The following is a 15205-nucleotide window of genomic DNA, read 5'->3' on the forward strand; positions in this document are numbered from 1 at the left end:
TGCGGTCATCCTCTGTCTTGTGAATTTGTCTAGTAGTACACCTGCATGAGGCCAGGCCAATTCCACAACTATCCATTAATCCAAATATATATAAATAAATAAATAAATAAATACATATCCATTAGTAAACATAGCCTGCAAAGTATATTTGCAGGTGGAGTTTACTTTTCCATGAGATGTATAGGAAAATAAAAACATAAAAGCAGGTTTTCCTCACTTTTACTCTTTCCTTGTCCATTCTGCCTCACTGACCTTTACAATTGTATGCAGGGAACCCAACAGCACGTTATTGCCGGTGGTCCTCTGCATGCAATTTGGATTTTATTAATAAATTGACCCATTGTGTTTAATGTTCTAGAAAACACACAACTGTGTCAGAAGAAACTGTCAGTAACAAGAATGTAAGGAGCGAAGCCACCCTCCAGTGGAGAGAGACTGTACATCACTGCCTCCTTGGAGTGATTCCCTCCCCCTTCAGAGCATCACCCAGCTATACCAGAAAATATTGACTATGCACAGTGCATACAATTGTAGAAGAGCAGACATGTACGTCACTGATAGACACTGCCCACTTGCATCCATAATACTGGATGAATAACAGGAAGACACTGCATGACACCAGGTATCATCCCAATACTGCATCGAGTGTATGAGAGATAGTATGCCCTTAGACAACCGTATCAAATGTACCCTTGCACTGAGGTGGTAGCAGGAGATATGCAGGCAGCACTGAATATCGAGGAGTTGTAAAGAAGATGTGACAGGTGCAAAGTGATGTCAAAAGGAGAAGATACAATGACACACTGAAAAGATATAAGAATACATATGAATGAAAATGTAACTGAAGAAACTAGAGTAAACATACATACAAGTAAGAAGAAACCATATATACCAAGAAGATAGGTAACCAGATGCGTAGTGAATGTATACGCAGAAACGAACGGTAGATGAGACATATAGAAGCTTGCTGCAGTAGGAAACATAACGCGGGTGAAGTGGTCATGTTGAACAGATGGACGCCGGCTCTCAACAATATTAAGCAAAGAGTTTGAAGGAGAGAGCCCAGAGCTGCAGAGCTGACAAAGTCTGGAAATACAAATTCATAAAAAAAGAACAGCTGCTGGCCAGAGATCAATGATGCCGCAGCGAGAAGCAACTGAAGGATACAAGGGAAGTCAACAAGGATAAGCAATGTACATAGGACATATTTTGCTTCAATTAAGTAAATGAGCGAACCTTTACAAGTGCCAAGTATTGACAATAAAAGATGCAGAAAAGCCTATGTGAGGTAAAGCAACCACGTCTCCAGAGGCCAATAGCAGTAATGACACCCAGCTTAATTGAATTAAATAGCACTAAATAAGAGGTCGAAATGGACAGAATCATGGTCTCCTATTAAGTGATTCAGAACTCAAGAACAAGGCCTATTCATTAAGTTCCAGATGAAGATAGTGGTGTGCCTTCACTCCCTTAATAGTCCCACGGAAGAGAACAGACCGTAAGGTCAAGTACAATGAAGAGGCCTTGGTTTAGGGCCTGACTGATGAGAGATGATGGACTAATTGGGCGAGTGGGTAGTAGTCTGAAGTTTTTCTCTTCACCAGAGTTTTGTTTTGCTTACATGATACTAGTGAGCCAAGTGTCCAAGGTTGGGAGAGGATGCCAACCTATCATGAGGTCCAATGCAACAATGAGCATACAATGTTGCATGAGCCAATCTGCTACTGTTATACTGTTATAATCTGTATTATATGTAGTTAGAGGGAAGTTCGAGGCTTGCCTACCAGGGAAGGAGCAGCCGATAAAGTTACTAACAATTATACACTCTAATAGTAGATATGTTCCCCTAACCAATCCCTAAACACAATAGTTGTTATTATTTGCCTCATAGGATGACGTCATAGCTGATACATAATGGGGTATAAAGTCTTTGTGTAACTAATCTGCATTGTGAGTGGGTGTACTACAATGTATTGTTCGCCAGATTGCCTAATTTATTGAAATGATAATAAAGTAGTACTTTGACATATTCTTTGAGTCTGTTCGGTCATTTGGGTACAAGACTGTTTATTATGGTAATCCCATTCTGCGCATAGACACGTCCAAAAAGTACTAAAGCACACAATTTCCTTCCCGCCTCCTAGTGGTTGCTCTGTCTTGCTCAGCTGGCAATTGTTTTCAAGCAACTCGAGAAAGGACCACTTTATGAAACAAGTCTAATGTCACAGAAAATTAACTCAAGCTGATCCAATTGCTGCCCAGATAGACACATAATTAATCATCTCAAACACCATCACAATCATCATCCTTTATTTTTTGTATCAAGGACTCATGAAAGCAACACAATACAGTCTACTCATACATAAAATTTGCATCTCTACTAAAATCGACATCCCTTAAATGATTTGTTCAATTTGTGAAACTGACTGCTAAGAAGGACATGCTCCGCCCATTATTTGCTTAGATGCTTTGTCATTTTAACATTCTACTAAAGGTTGCTTACCTGGTAAAGGTTCTTATTAATATTTAGAGCAAGTCTGCTGCAGCCTTTCTGAGTGAAGGTAAATGATGCTAAATTAACATCTATAAGAATATTTTAGTAGACTGCACCCAATTATTGACAGGATGATCTATCGAGAACTAAGTTAAAGCACAATATCATCTAGTATCCTACTCCTCTAAATAAAGTAGGGGTCCACTTCTTTGGAAATCTCAAATAAGCTATTACAAAGATCGAGGGAGATGAGACTCTACTTGGCTTAATATTTCAATTTCAAGGCGGAACTCATGGTAATTACATGTACACTTAAAATGTTATAATGTGCCCTAACTCACTTTCTGCATGTTCACTGATGGCTCATCTCCAAGTGTAATAACATTCAAAACTTACAATTGTGATGAAGAAGCCTGCAGATATGATATGAAATAAGTTTTCTACTTCTGATCCTCCTTTATTCCGTTTTTTGTTCTCTCTCCAGAGAAAGAACCACTGGCACCCTAGGCCAATCCAAGACAGTTTCCAGCTGGAGACAGCAGTCCATCATTACCAAGTGAGTGAAATGTTAAAACATTTTGACAGGCCTTAAAAATCCATCCCCAATAATTTGAAGCCATCACTCACAATTATGTTCAGGATTAAAATGGGGTGGGAGAAGTGCAATTCAGCAAAGTCACATGCATATTTCAAAGTAGACCTTGTCATCACACTGCATGGGCGAATGACGCATGAAAGCCTAAGGATGGCATATTTGTGTTTTGAATAAATAGATGAACAGTGTCATTACATCCCTTCTGGTATTTTGGAAGATTATGACTGCACCAACAACCTTACATATTCTGTGGTTTTGCCCTTTTGTTGAAGAATATCCCTGGAATTGCATTCACAAATGCACTTTTTTAGTGACACTGATGTTGCATTTCTATGCCGTTTTGACTATTCAAAATATATTACCATATATTTCCAAAGATCTATGCTAAATACCATGATATTACAACACAGCCATTTCTGCGTTGGAGAATGCCATTAACAAGTTACAAATAAACATACTTAGTATAGACCAATAGGAGAGCTTTATCTTGTTTAATTAAAAAAAGAGTGCATTTACAGACATGCAAACACATAAAGATAAGAACACTGGATAGATAAAGACAGAAAACCATTATTCTTGGTAATCCTGCTGGCATCGAGGTGCTGGATCAAAGAAGCCTCAACAATTGTGTGTTATTGCTCTTTGTATAGGAGGAACCCAGTAAGAGTGGTGAAGCATCACGCTTTATGACATGATAAATGTGGTAATGGGTAACTTATCTTAGAATCAACTGATGGGGATCTCAAACTTGTTCATGCCTGCTGAGCCATTTCCAATATATTTTGTATAATGGCACCGCAATTATCACTAAGTTGGAACCCTCTTGGGAAAATAATTTTTTCAAATGCTGATAACTTGGGTACCTTTAAATGAAACTTAAGAACAGTTCCCCAAAAATATAGATTAGACGCTGAAACATTTTTGGAAAGTGTTGTGATATTCAGTCTGAGCATTGAGGATTGGAATTTTAGAGGATAAGAAAAGATACAGTTAACACTCAAACACTCTTACGGAAATTTGTCCCTCACCCAAAGCAAAACTTTGGGATTTATTCTCTCTAAAACTGGACTGGAAGTTGGCATCAGGTCACACTCACAATCATGACTTGGTACAGTGAAAATACATTCAGCAATACTTCAGCAAAGTATCCCAAAAAAAAGGAACATTGGAATTATAGATATGTCAAACTGGTTGCCCAATTCACAGACCCCCAAGCTCCTATCCAGAACCTTATTAGTTTATTGGATCCACATAATTGTGGGGATTAATCAAAGCTGTCAAATAAACTAAACTGAAAGGCCACGGGAAGCATGGCCTTCCAGCTTTCATCAAAGACAATAAGAACAATTGTCACACAGAAAACGGGCCTATTAGGCAGACTATGTGGTTGTCCTTCTGCAGCTGAAATCCAGAGAAAGCTAAGACAAAAATGTAATCTAAGTGCAGATTGAAAAAGCACATCACATTACTGCCTGAGAGATAAATGCAGCATTTTCACTGAATCTGCCAACCATCACAATGTGTTGCTCTGTATCAATTCAGACCCACTTTTCAGCAGAAAAACAAACTTCAGATAATGAAAAGTGTATTTTATTAATGACTGAAAGAAACAGCCCTGTACTTTCAGTGCAAAAGCAAAGTGTACACTGATCATTAAAACACACTGTATGTCAGTGAATCAAAACGCAATATGTGAGTTCCTTTCAGTCAATGACAAATGGTGGGCCTATGGGAAGAATTTGCAAAGGACTTCCCCACTGAAAGCCTGGCTTCCATCACAACTCTTTACAATGTAATAAAGTGTGTCCCAGAGGGTGTCAAAAACCAAATTTCCCTAGACCTGCTATCTCCGAGGTCAGTTCTGAGCAGGCCAAATACTCTGACTGGTGCATGACCGGAATGTAGGGGAGGTGTGAACACAGGGGCTATAATAAAGGCTGAACTCTGGAGAATGAAATACAAGAAAATATAAGCTTTTCAGATCAAAAGGTGGTCTCCTTCATATAAGAGGACAGGATGTGAAAGGCCTCCAAGTTGCATATCCCAAAGAGTTGCTATTCATTTAAAAGCACTATTATCATTTAGGCCTTTATATCAGCAACCATAAATCATACTTTCTTGATTCAGCTGTCATTTTTTAGATAATTACCCATCGATTATATTGATATAAAATTCATCCACCTGTGATTTAGGGAATTGTAATGGCAAGCTAGCATGTGTTCCTGGCTGCTTTTAACATGTCCTGAATGTGAGAGTTGGTGTGCTGGTGGAGCACAAAATTAGGAATATGGGTACTAAATGACATTTTCCTACCTATAATGCTTTTTGTAAAAATGTCAGCAAATTGCCTAATGGTCGTGCTAAATGGTGCTGACCTGGCTTTTGTTTTATTTAATTCCCCATAATTAGCTGATGCTGAATATATATAAATTATAGCAGTTACTAGTATATCACAAAGTTTTTGACACATAACTAGATTTTTGCCATAAATTGACATAGGAGCAAAAAGGGATTTTGAATGGAAGTTGCCATATATCCGTGTCAGACTCCTAAATCAATACATAGAGAGAGGCTGGTCTTGGGAGGAGAGAGAAGGGCAGCTGCCCAATGCTGGTTGTGAGAACTCTTGCAGGGTACCCCCCCAAGATTGTAAAATTGATGGTGTCATCACTGCTATGTAAAGTGATATATAAAGTGAATGTACTATGAGGGGGCCCATCACAGCGAAGACCCTGTGAAACCAGCCCTACTGTGTCAAGCTTACATAGACCAAGAAGAATCCTAACCCATGACTACATACTCAACCTGAGAAGATAGAGTAATTAGGCTCAAGCATCAGAATCCAAAAATCACAGTTGATGGATAAAATCTATCAGCAGGAAGAAGAAAGACGGGGAAAAAAAGGAGATCTCCTAAAATTAGCATCGAAGGAGCTGCTAAAACTTACCATCTGACAGCTGGATGGAAACAACAATGGAGATTGCATCTGGGTGGAGCAGTCTATTGCTTGGAAGGCATAAAATCTGCCTGGTCCTATGGTGAAGAGCTGGGGGCCATCCTTGAGATTGTTGTGATCAGACTCCTGCCCTATCTTTCCAGAGAGCCCTGAAATGCAGCTGGCTTTCCTGATCTTTAAACAAAGGTTTTCAATGTAAGTAGGCTTGAGCCCTTTGTAACCAAATGTTGGGGGAATCTGCTGGCTTTAAATCCTTTCCCTTTATAGTCAGTAGGGGGGGCTGTGTAGATCATTAGCCTATTTAACTAAAAATATTAATTTAATGAATGCCCCTTGGCGGATCACCACACAGTGATTTCAGTTAAAATTCGAAATTAAGAAAGCTTATTGCCAGTGTGTGCTGAAAATTATAGACTGTAATTTAATTGGCTAATCTTTCAATTCAGCTTCCCTAAAACAGGCCTTTAAGTGTAGGGGGTTCTGAAATCCAAAATTCCCAAATTATTACAATTTTTCTGTCTGACTTCTCCAATACAGACCAAAGTAGGGGGAGTCTGAAAAACAAACTGCTAAATGACTATGTATTTATTTTAAAGCAAAAGCGTGGATGAAATAATAATTGCCATACGCATTTGCACACATTTGTAAAACTAAACTGCTAGCCTTTTAAGCACGCAGGAAAATCGAAAATGCACAGTATTGCATATGTAAATGGGATTCGGTTATTGACCAGTGCTGAACATTTCTTGAAGTGAACTCTGTAGAAAGAAAAGTATTGTAATGTGTGTTTTCCCAACCCATTGGTGTGATTTACTTGTGTAACAAGAAGTTAATTGTGAGCAACACAGAAAGTGGTGCGTGTAATTTAGTATGATTTCTATTACCTATAATTCAAATAAATACAAACATATTTCCTGTACAGCGGCTTGGTTCTTGGCTCATTGGTAGCTCAGGAAGAGGGATCCACGGGGCATGATATCAGGCTGAAATAGGAATGAATAAAGAAGTGACATTAAACCGTTTATTGTGTGACACCTAGATTGGGGAAGGACGGAACTCTCTGTGTTGAGAGTGGCCTGTCAATAAACTGTTACAGACTGGTTAGTGAGTTGAAGGCAAGCTATTCTGATAATAAACATCTTGCTCAGCTACATTGGCCTCTGCAAAATTGTAAGATCACTGTCACCAAAGTTTATGTGTACTTGGGTATGATTATATCCAACCAGTTCGCACTTGATCAGTACAACAAACAAGGGTTGCATAAATTACAGATGTCGATCTCGCAAGCACGTATCCTTAAAGCGAGATACTGTAAATTTTCCAACATACCAATACTCACCTACTTCAAACTAAAAGCTGTGCCTGTCATTCTCTATGGTGCAGAGACCCAGAAAATATTGTCATACTCTTACTGGGCCCTTAGGGAAGGTCGATTCTGGAGGCAAGTTTTAAATTTGCCAAACTCACAACTTCTACCACTTTTAAGATATGAATTGGGCCTAATTTCGGTTTATACAGTCTACAAATGTTAATTGTGTGCATTATATCGCAAATGTCTATTGAATCAATTCACAAAAGGGATTACCAACATCATTTCCACATACTTATTGAGTTCAATGGATATTTTTCCAAAAGTATGGTGTTTAAAAATTCAATCCATTCTAGAAAAAGCCCAGATAGACTCAACCTTGTTAGTGGAAAACCCAAATAAAGCGAAAGTAAACATCTGGGAAGCAGACTGGATCCATACACGTCTTGCATGTGCCAACTATAAAAATTTTGAGGAATATCCAATGTAGGGTACATTCTTAAGTGTGAGAAGTCAAGAGATCAGTCAGAAATCTGAATATTGGCAGGGTCGCCAAGGAAAAGGCATGTGTGGTGGAAGATTAAGGGACCCAACAGCACATTCTGGACTTCATTGGTATGATCCATCATCCACAGTTTAGGATCCAAAGAGGTAGCACAGACACTGAGCCAGGCACATTGTGTCCACTCAGACAGGCCAAAGGGCATTCACAGAGGACACTGCACAGGTTTCTAGGTGTCTCTGGCATGTGTGAATGGCACAGTGCCCACTGGTTGAGAGACCATGCACACCGGGCATATTGGGTTGCTTTGAGGAGCCCAGGGCAAAGCCAAAGACCATGCTTTGGGCACAGTGTCCACTGCTGGTCCCGAAACACTGCTGATTTGAATGCTGGGTATCTGTCCCTGGGTATAGTTATCTTCTATTCACATAAAAAGGACATTTTATTCCTAAACTGCTTTCTATAAGCAATGTTTTACGGTATGAGAAGGGTATTTTTGTAAAATCTAGAAACGTTAATATTATCTAGACATATGGTTTGAAGAAACAGACACCACACTACAAATTAATTGTTCTGTAAAAGGTTAACAAAACATAAATAAAATGTAGCATAACAATGATTACCTTCTGATTGTGATTGGCCATTTTCTTCTGAATTTGCCATCAATTAGAACTGATTAATGTTCCAAACAAGACTGTCTGGTTTCCAAAAATGGATGATAGGGAGGTCCAACTAACCTTTACAAGCACGGAAAGTAAGGCCGACGACACCAGGAGGAGCGCCATATTGTCCAGGAACCATGTTAACCAGATGATGCTGTTCTTCACCCCTACCATCCGCATAACCTCCTTCAGTCTCATTTCTTTCTCATGCACTAAGCCCTTGATGATCATGCAGACGGAGAATATAAAGGCCAGCGTCAGGAACATTGGCAGGATATTTCCAATATACTGAGTGAAGCTGTTTCAAGATGGAAGAAGTTCGGTTGACAACAATGTTCAAGGTTTGCTGGTGGACTACATAAGTCTAGATTTTGAACTAATGCAGGGTTTGTTCTTTCAGCTACAGTAAATAAACGAATTACAAAATAATCCTTTGATTGATCCATAACAAACCAAGGGCCTGATTTACAAAGGTGTTTTACAATGGTGCCATCCCATTGGAAAACACTTTGTAAATCTGGCCCCAAGTTTCATGTTATTCTGTGCACAAACATTAGAGGTCAGAGTGAGTTGATTTCTAGACATCAACAAAAAACAGATAAGAAACAGCGTGATATAAATGAAGTGTGTAGTTTTTGTATTGTTGCTCAACTGATATATTTTAATGTAATCAACTTTTCATCATTTTTGACACTGCACTCAGAGCCGTGGGACTCTGTGACCATTGCTCATTGTAGAAAGATCCGTGTCCCATGACAACCAAGCTGTCCACATGCGGCATGAACACTGCAACACACGTTGCAATCGCTGGGGATGTTTTTTAGAAGGCAACTCTATGAACCATATATTGTAATTTAACAGACCGGAAACGTGCAGACTTGAAATCCGTTGCTGCAAAAAGGAAAGGACCAGAAAACAAGCCTTCTCTGCCTATGCACCAAGACCATGGAACATCCTCCCCATCAGCATCAGACCCGCGCCCACACTCCCACAATTCAAGAAAGAGCTCAAGATCCACCTCTTCAAGGAATCTCTCTGGCTCAGTACCTGAGCCATCACATCCCCCTCACGCCACCTGACTCGCTAGATGACACACACCCCTCTACTCCCCACCACCCAGTTTAGCTGTACGCCTCCTCTGTGCGCGTCCGTATCCCACCCGCCCGCTGTATAGCTGTTCTGTTGTTACCTCTGAAAAGTGTTTTGTTATGTATCTGTATTGTTGTATACCTCTGTAAAGTACCCAGTTGCTTCTCAAAGTTAGGTTAGTGCTCAATAAATACAATAATAATAATAATAATAATAATAATAATAATAATAATAATAATACCATAACGGGATGGAGCTTTTACGTGCAGGTTGTTAAAAGGACCCATCAAATTCAAAACAGTGTGGGTCTCATACACATACTTTTTATTTTACATGTTTAAGTCGTGAGTAAAACACACAATTTCACACTTTTAAGTATATAAATGACATACAGTGCGAGACGCATCAGAAAACGCACATATACATACCTACACCATAACAAAAACACAATATATATATATAAATAATGTCTCAGCTAAAGGACATTCAGATAGCACAGTCTAATTTTGTATGAAATATGAATTGCATGCAGGGGACCACCGACATTAGCACTAACATGCCGCGGGTAGGGCGGAAACGGAAAGAGTAAAGTGGGGCAAACTCCGTTTTACACGTTCATTTTCCTCTGTGTATCATGTAAAAATAAAGGCAGCATTTGCTAATGGATTCTCTGCCAACGCCGAAGACTATGGCACCTCCTGGGGGGGGAATGGTAGCCCAGGGGCAATGCGTTTGTCTTGGAAGCAAGACATCGCAGCGCAACACAGGTTCGAATTCCAATCCCACGCTTAGAACCCACTTGTTGTTATTAAGCGCGTTATAAAAAAGCTATTTCAATAGTCATAATTCCTATGAAACACACCTATTAGCAGTTTCTACCGCAAAGCATATTTCATAGGAATAGCATTCATTTTACACGGGCTTGAAAATCTTAAGCACTCGTAAAACCAAGTGCTCACAAAAGATGCAGAAAACCATGGCGAGGGCTTAACTCTGCTCTGTGCCCTTCCTCTGCCTTTCATCAGCCCGAAAATTAGTGGGATTGTTAAATGGGGGCATTAAGCATTGCACCTTGTTTTTACGCCTCTATTTAATGCACCACCCATTCCAAAAATGAGGCTTAGTGAGATACCTTTTTTTTACAGACAGAGTTTCTACGGTGGATTGCGTAAAATAGTAATGGCGGAAAGCAGTCAGACACAGAAATAGTAGTGCAAGTTAGCTTGGCACCGATTCCCCAGTAGGTTGAGTGTTGGTGGATGTGTCCATCCCAGAAAACAGGCCAATGCCCTGGTTCAAAACTAAGCCATCATCTTTAATCGTGAGGCAGGTTAAAGCTGGAAAAGTTGGCATTTCAGGGATTCAAAACACCCCTGCGGACATGTTTTGAAAGAAGGAAAGACCACCCACCTCACGCAGTAAATGGAGACTTGACCAGAGAAAGTCAAATCCATTGAGGTCCATATGAGAGTTGCATTCATCAGAAAGGTGAATAATAAACTTCTCTGCGTCTGCAGTTGGAAACAGAGACATTCATGAGAAGATTGTTTGTCCACAGCCCCATTCTCGGCTGGCACATATGGTATTTAACTTGTGAAGAACAAGCTATCCTCAGAAGGGCATCATGGAGTTAGGGCTGGCTTAGACCCGACCAGGAGCCACCCATAGCCAGACTATGATGTAAAGCCACGTCACCCTTTGTTAAATCATTACCACACCTAATTGACAATAGTGACTTGTGACTAATGTTAAAGGGTGTCAAGCTATTATTAAAGAACTATTATGTCATAAATAAAGGTGGAAAGGGTGTTTGTCATTAATAGTTTTTTCATGACATTTCTTATTTTTGTTCGGGCTTACTTTTTCTGTTATAAATAAGTTTTACTATATATTCTTTGTGTATTCTTTCAAATAAAGGTTTGATATTCTTGTCACTTGATAGTGTTGTACAATTTATTAACAGTGGGGGTCATTCTGACCCTGGCGGTAAGGGGTTAACGGTGCCGGTAAAGGTGACGTAGCCATCAACCCCTTACCGCCTCATTACGAGTTCTGCTCGCGGGACCCGCTAAGGATGCCTGGTTTTACCAGGCGGCCTTAGCGGGTCCCGCGAGCAGCCTAGGATGCTAACAACGGCCCGTTATTAATGGGCCCGTTGTTAGCATGCTCCCCACTCCCATTGAGCCCTATGGGGTCTCGAATGGGAATGGGGATGTTCAGGGTCTGGGTTCTTTGAATGAGGAATTACCGGGCCCTTCGAGGTCGGAATGGCCCGGTAATTCCTCATTCAAGGAACCCCGACCCGGTACCCGGTAAGGGGGTAGCCATGCCGCTAATAGCGGCATGGTTACCTCCTACCTCGTAATAACCCCCAGTGTCTTAAAGGTGTTTTATGTTATTGGTTGTGAATGTTGGAATCCCCAATTTCTTGAAATTAGAGCATTTAAGAGACAACTTTCAATCTTGAGTGCCATCCTAATGTTTAATGAAAAGTGTGCAAGTTTCCGGCGAGGTGTGGTACTGCTATTGCCAACATCACACCAATCTTGTCAATTGATAGACACTGCTCTGTGCGTTGTTTGTGGTATTTTGTGACATGATCAAAATCCTCAGCAACAGTGAGCTGGCACACTGAGGTCGCAAATAACAAGTTTGCAGACAGAGATGCCATTCTGGCAGGGCTTATGAAAATCAGTGAAAACAACACGATTCTCTGGTGTACTGGTGCAGGATAGTGGTGAAAATGTTCCCATCGCTTGCATTTGATGGGTGCTGAGAGACTGCCCCCAGGCATGAGGATAATGGCATCTCATGTGAAGCCTCAGCAAAGAGGTGCCCAATTGGTTAGCCAGCTTCACTTGCAAGGTAAGGTGTCAAAATTAGTGAGTGCATTTGCAACATAAAATATCTCCACCCTTCTGATTTTCGGGGTTGGGGGAGCGGAGATGGGCCCTTATCTCATCCACCGTTTTAGGGTCTGCTCAGCGGGTACTGAATTGATGCTCTTGACTGAGGAGTCAGTGCTGTTAATGTGACTGCAAAATTGTGGCACCCCTATCTTGTCTTTTTTCAGACCATTTCTGGAATAATGTGTGCATTGGCTCATGGGAAGTGTCTGATGCTTGCTTCCTATGTTCAAAGCTTTAACTTTATATTTGTGTGAGTTTGTTAATGCATGCACCCTGATTTTCTTTCTCTAGGTGTTCATCGCAAGTATTCTCAATCTTAAAATGTTGGATGTGATACAATGTTGGTACTGTTCTTCATTGATACATGTTTCCAAGGAAATCATGGGCGGGGAATTTTCAGGAATCACCGCTTCTTTCCCATCTGTGGATATCTTTTTCGAGCTCATGTCATATCTTCACCCTCCTTCACCTCTGTTGGTGGCTGCTCAACTTCCTCCTCAGTACATCCGTCCATTGGCACATGAAGCGTGTGCAAAAGTGCTGCATGCATAATTCAATTTTTCATGAAGCCTCAGATTGTTTTGAGGTAGATATGCCTCTTTTTCTGCAGAGAAGACATCTGCAGCTACTGGTGGCTGGTGTGGCCTGGGCAGAAATCAAAGTTGTTTCTGGGCTTCTCCAATGTAAAAAGGTTCTGCTGGTACAAAGCAGGTGAACACTTCCAACAGATCCATTCCTCCCAGTCCCTTATCCCGCCCCCTACCTCCTTTATGTCCTGAAGTACGTTCATTGTAATGTAATTCAGTCTTCCCTTCAATAAATGCATATAGGGCTCTCAGTCATTTGACCTTCTCTCGCATCTAGTAAACTCAGGTGGGGTTCATAGTGATTTGACTTTCTCCTCCACATACAAATTGCATGCAAGGTTCTCCATCTTTTGGCTTTATCGTCTGCAAAGTACACATAAGGTTTTCAGTGATATGCCCTTGTCCTATGCCTAGCAAATGCATGTAGATTTCTCAAACCGTTTGCCATCTATGCCACCTACAAATTTCATGTGGATTTCTCTTTGCTGTGTCCTTCTCGTCCACCTACATAAATGCACATAGGATTCTCAGTGCTTTCTTCATTTAGTACACGCAATATATGGATGTTGGGTTTGCAGTGTGTTGGCCTTCTCCCATAGCTGTACAAATGTATGTGATGTTCTCACTGCTATGGCCTACTCCTGCTACTATAAAATGTATGCCAGCTTACTACGATAAGAACCATAATTCACAGCCCTCACCCCATCCACAAATCGTGGGCCCCAGCACCCTCAAAAAGAAAAGTCCTGCCTGACTCTACCTAACACCTATTTTCAATATAATTCGACTCTACACTACACTTCTATGCTCTGATTGCTTACCAAACGCTCTGATTGCGAACCAAAGCTACTAAGAAAGGTGAAATGGATTTCTGGGTCCTCAAATCTCAAGCAGTCTTTACTCTGAGCCAAACGTCATTGCTTGCAGTAACCCTTATCATGTGGCTTGTGGTAATGAGTGGAGTTTCCAGGCTGCCTCTTTCCCTCTTCTGCCAATTTACAGATAGTTATTGTTGCAAATGAGGTATATATATTTTAGAGAAAGGGGGAGAGAGAGGAAAAGCCCTAGAGATATACAGTGAAGGAGATTGAGCGAGAGAGAGAGAGAGAGAGAGAGATGGATTGATGGCAGTGGAAATGTTAAAAACTGAAATTTGGCAGTAGAAGTATTGCACGGGTTTTTCCCCAGCTGTCTCCCCTCTGAAATCCCCTACCACCGTTTTACTGCATACACAATTCCCAACGGATGGCCGCCACAGGCGTAGCTATTAGCACATCATCACCAATCGAGCTATGACCAAGCTCTCCTCTCTGGTCCTATTAAACACCCCACTTCCATGTCTACCCCCAACCAAAGGACTTCAACCTATCAGATGCGGGGTGCTCTTCTTCAGACAATCTATCCCCAAGTGTCTCTGCCAAACCCAAAGAAGCAGATTGGCACTCAGGAACCAGATAATTTTGACCTGAACCCATCAACATGTTATGTGTTGTATTTGACTCTCCTGCTAACCCACTACTATCACCCTTTTTCTTTTCTTACAGAGTCACGCTCAAGGCCATCAAAAGTGCCATACAGACGCTGTATGAGTCCCCTTACACCACAAGTGGCATTTCATGCAAACATTGCAAGTTGATATGAATTTCAATAATAGCACATACATAGTACATTGCAGAAAGGGTTGCATCAATAAGCAGCATCAAAGAAGCCTACTCATTAAAAGTATACATTAGCACATTAAATATCCATGATGCTTGAATGACACATCATATAATCTAAAATCAATCTAGAGGGGTATCCCTTTATCAGTGGTTTCCAGCAGAGTCATGCTGCAGGTTGTAATGTGCTTGGATGCAGAGTAGCGTCTGGTTGACAATGTCAGTAGCTAGTGCTGGATGGTTGTGCACAGAGTAGTTTTTTGGACACCACACATGCCTTGTGGCTATGTAACAGCGCATTACAGTGTATCCATGATGTGCAGTGGGCATGTTACACGGTTCCCTCCCATAGACTGTCCTATTGGCTTTACATTTGCACAGTTGCAATGATGTTCCTGTTGCTGCAGCTGATGTGGTGGGCTCAGGAGGGATGCACAACACCAG

At 40.9% G+C, this 15205-nt stretch overlaps 1 protein-coding gene across 2 annotated transcripts in view; it reads right to left on the reverse strand.

Moving 5' to 3' along the window:
* The window catches only part of LOC138510440 (phospholipid-transporting ATPase ABCA1-like), a 2356352-nt gene that overhangs the window by 1267471 nt on the left and 1073676 nt on the right, over positions 1-15205 (reverse strand). The window contains exon 15 of one of the 2 annotated variants that reach the window (XM_069626099.1): positions 8594-8816. The exons of the other annotated variant lie outside the window; for it this stretch is intronic. Coding sequence (XP_069482200.1) covers positions 8594-8816 — 223 coding nt within the window. The remainder of the gene's footprint in view (positions 1-8593; positions 8817-15205) is intronic. 2 annotated transcript variants of the gene reach the window in all.

The sequence above is a fragment of the Ambystoma mexicanum genome, chromosome 6p (genome assembly GCF_040938575.1).
Source record: "Ambystoma mexicanum isolate Mex_15411 chromosome 6p, UKY_AmexF1_1, whole genome shotgun sequence".
Classification (NCBI taxonomy): Eukaryota; Metazoa; Chordata; class Amphibia; order Caudata; family Ambystomatidae; genus Ambystoma; species Ambystoma mexicanum.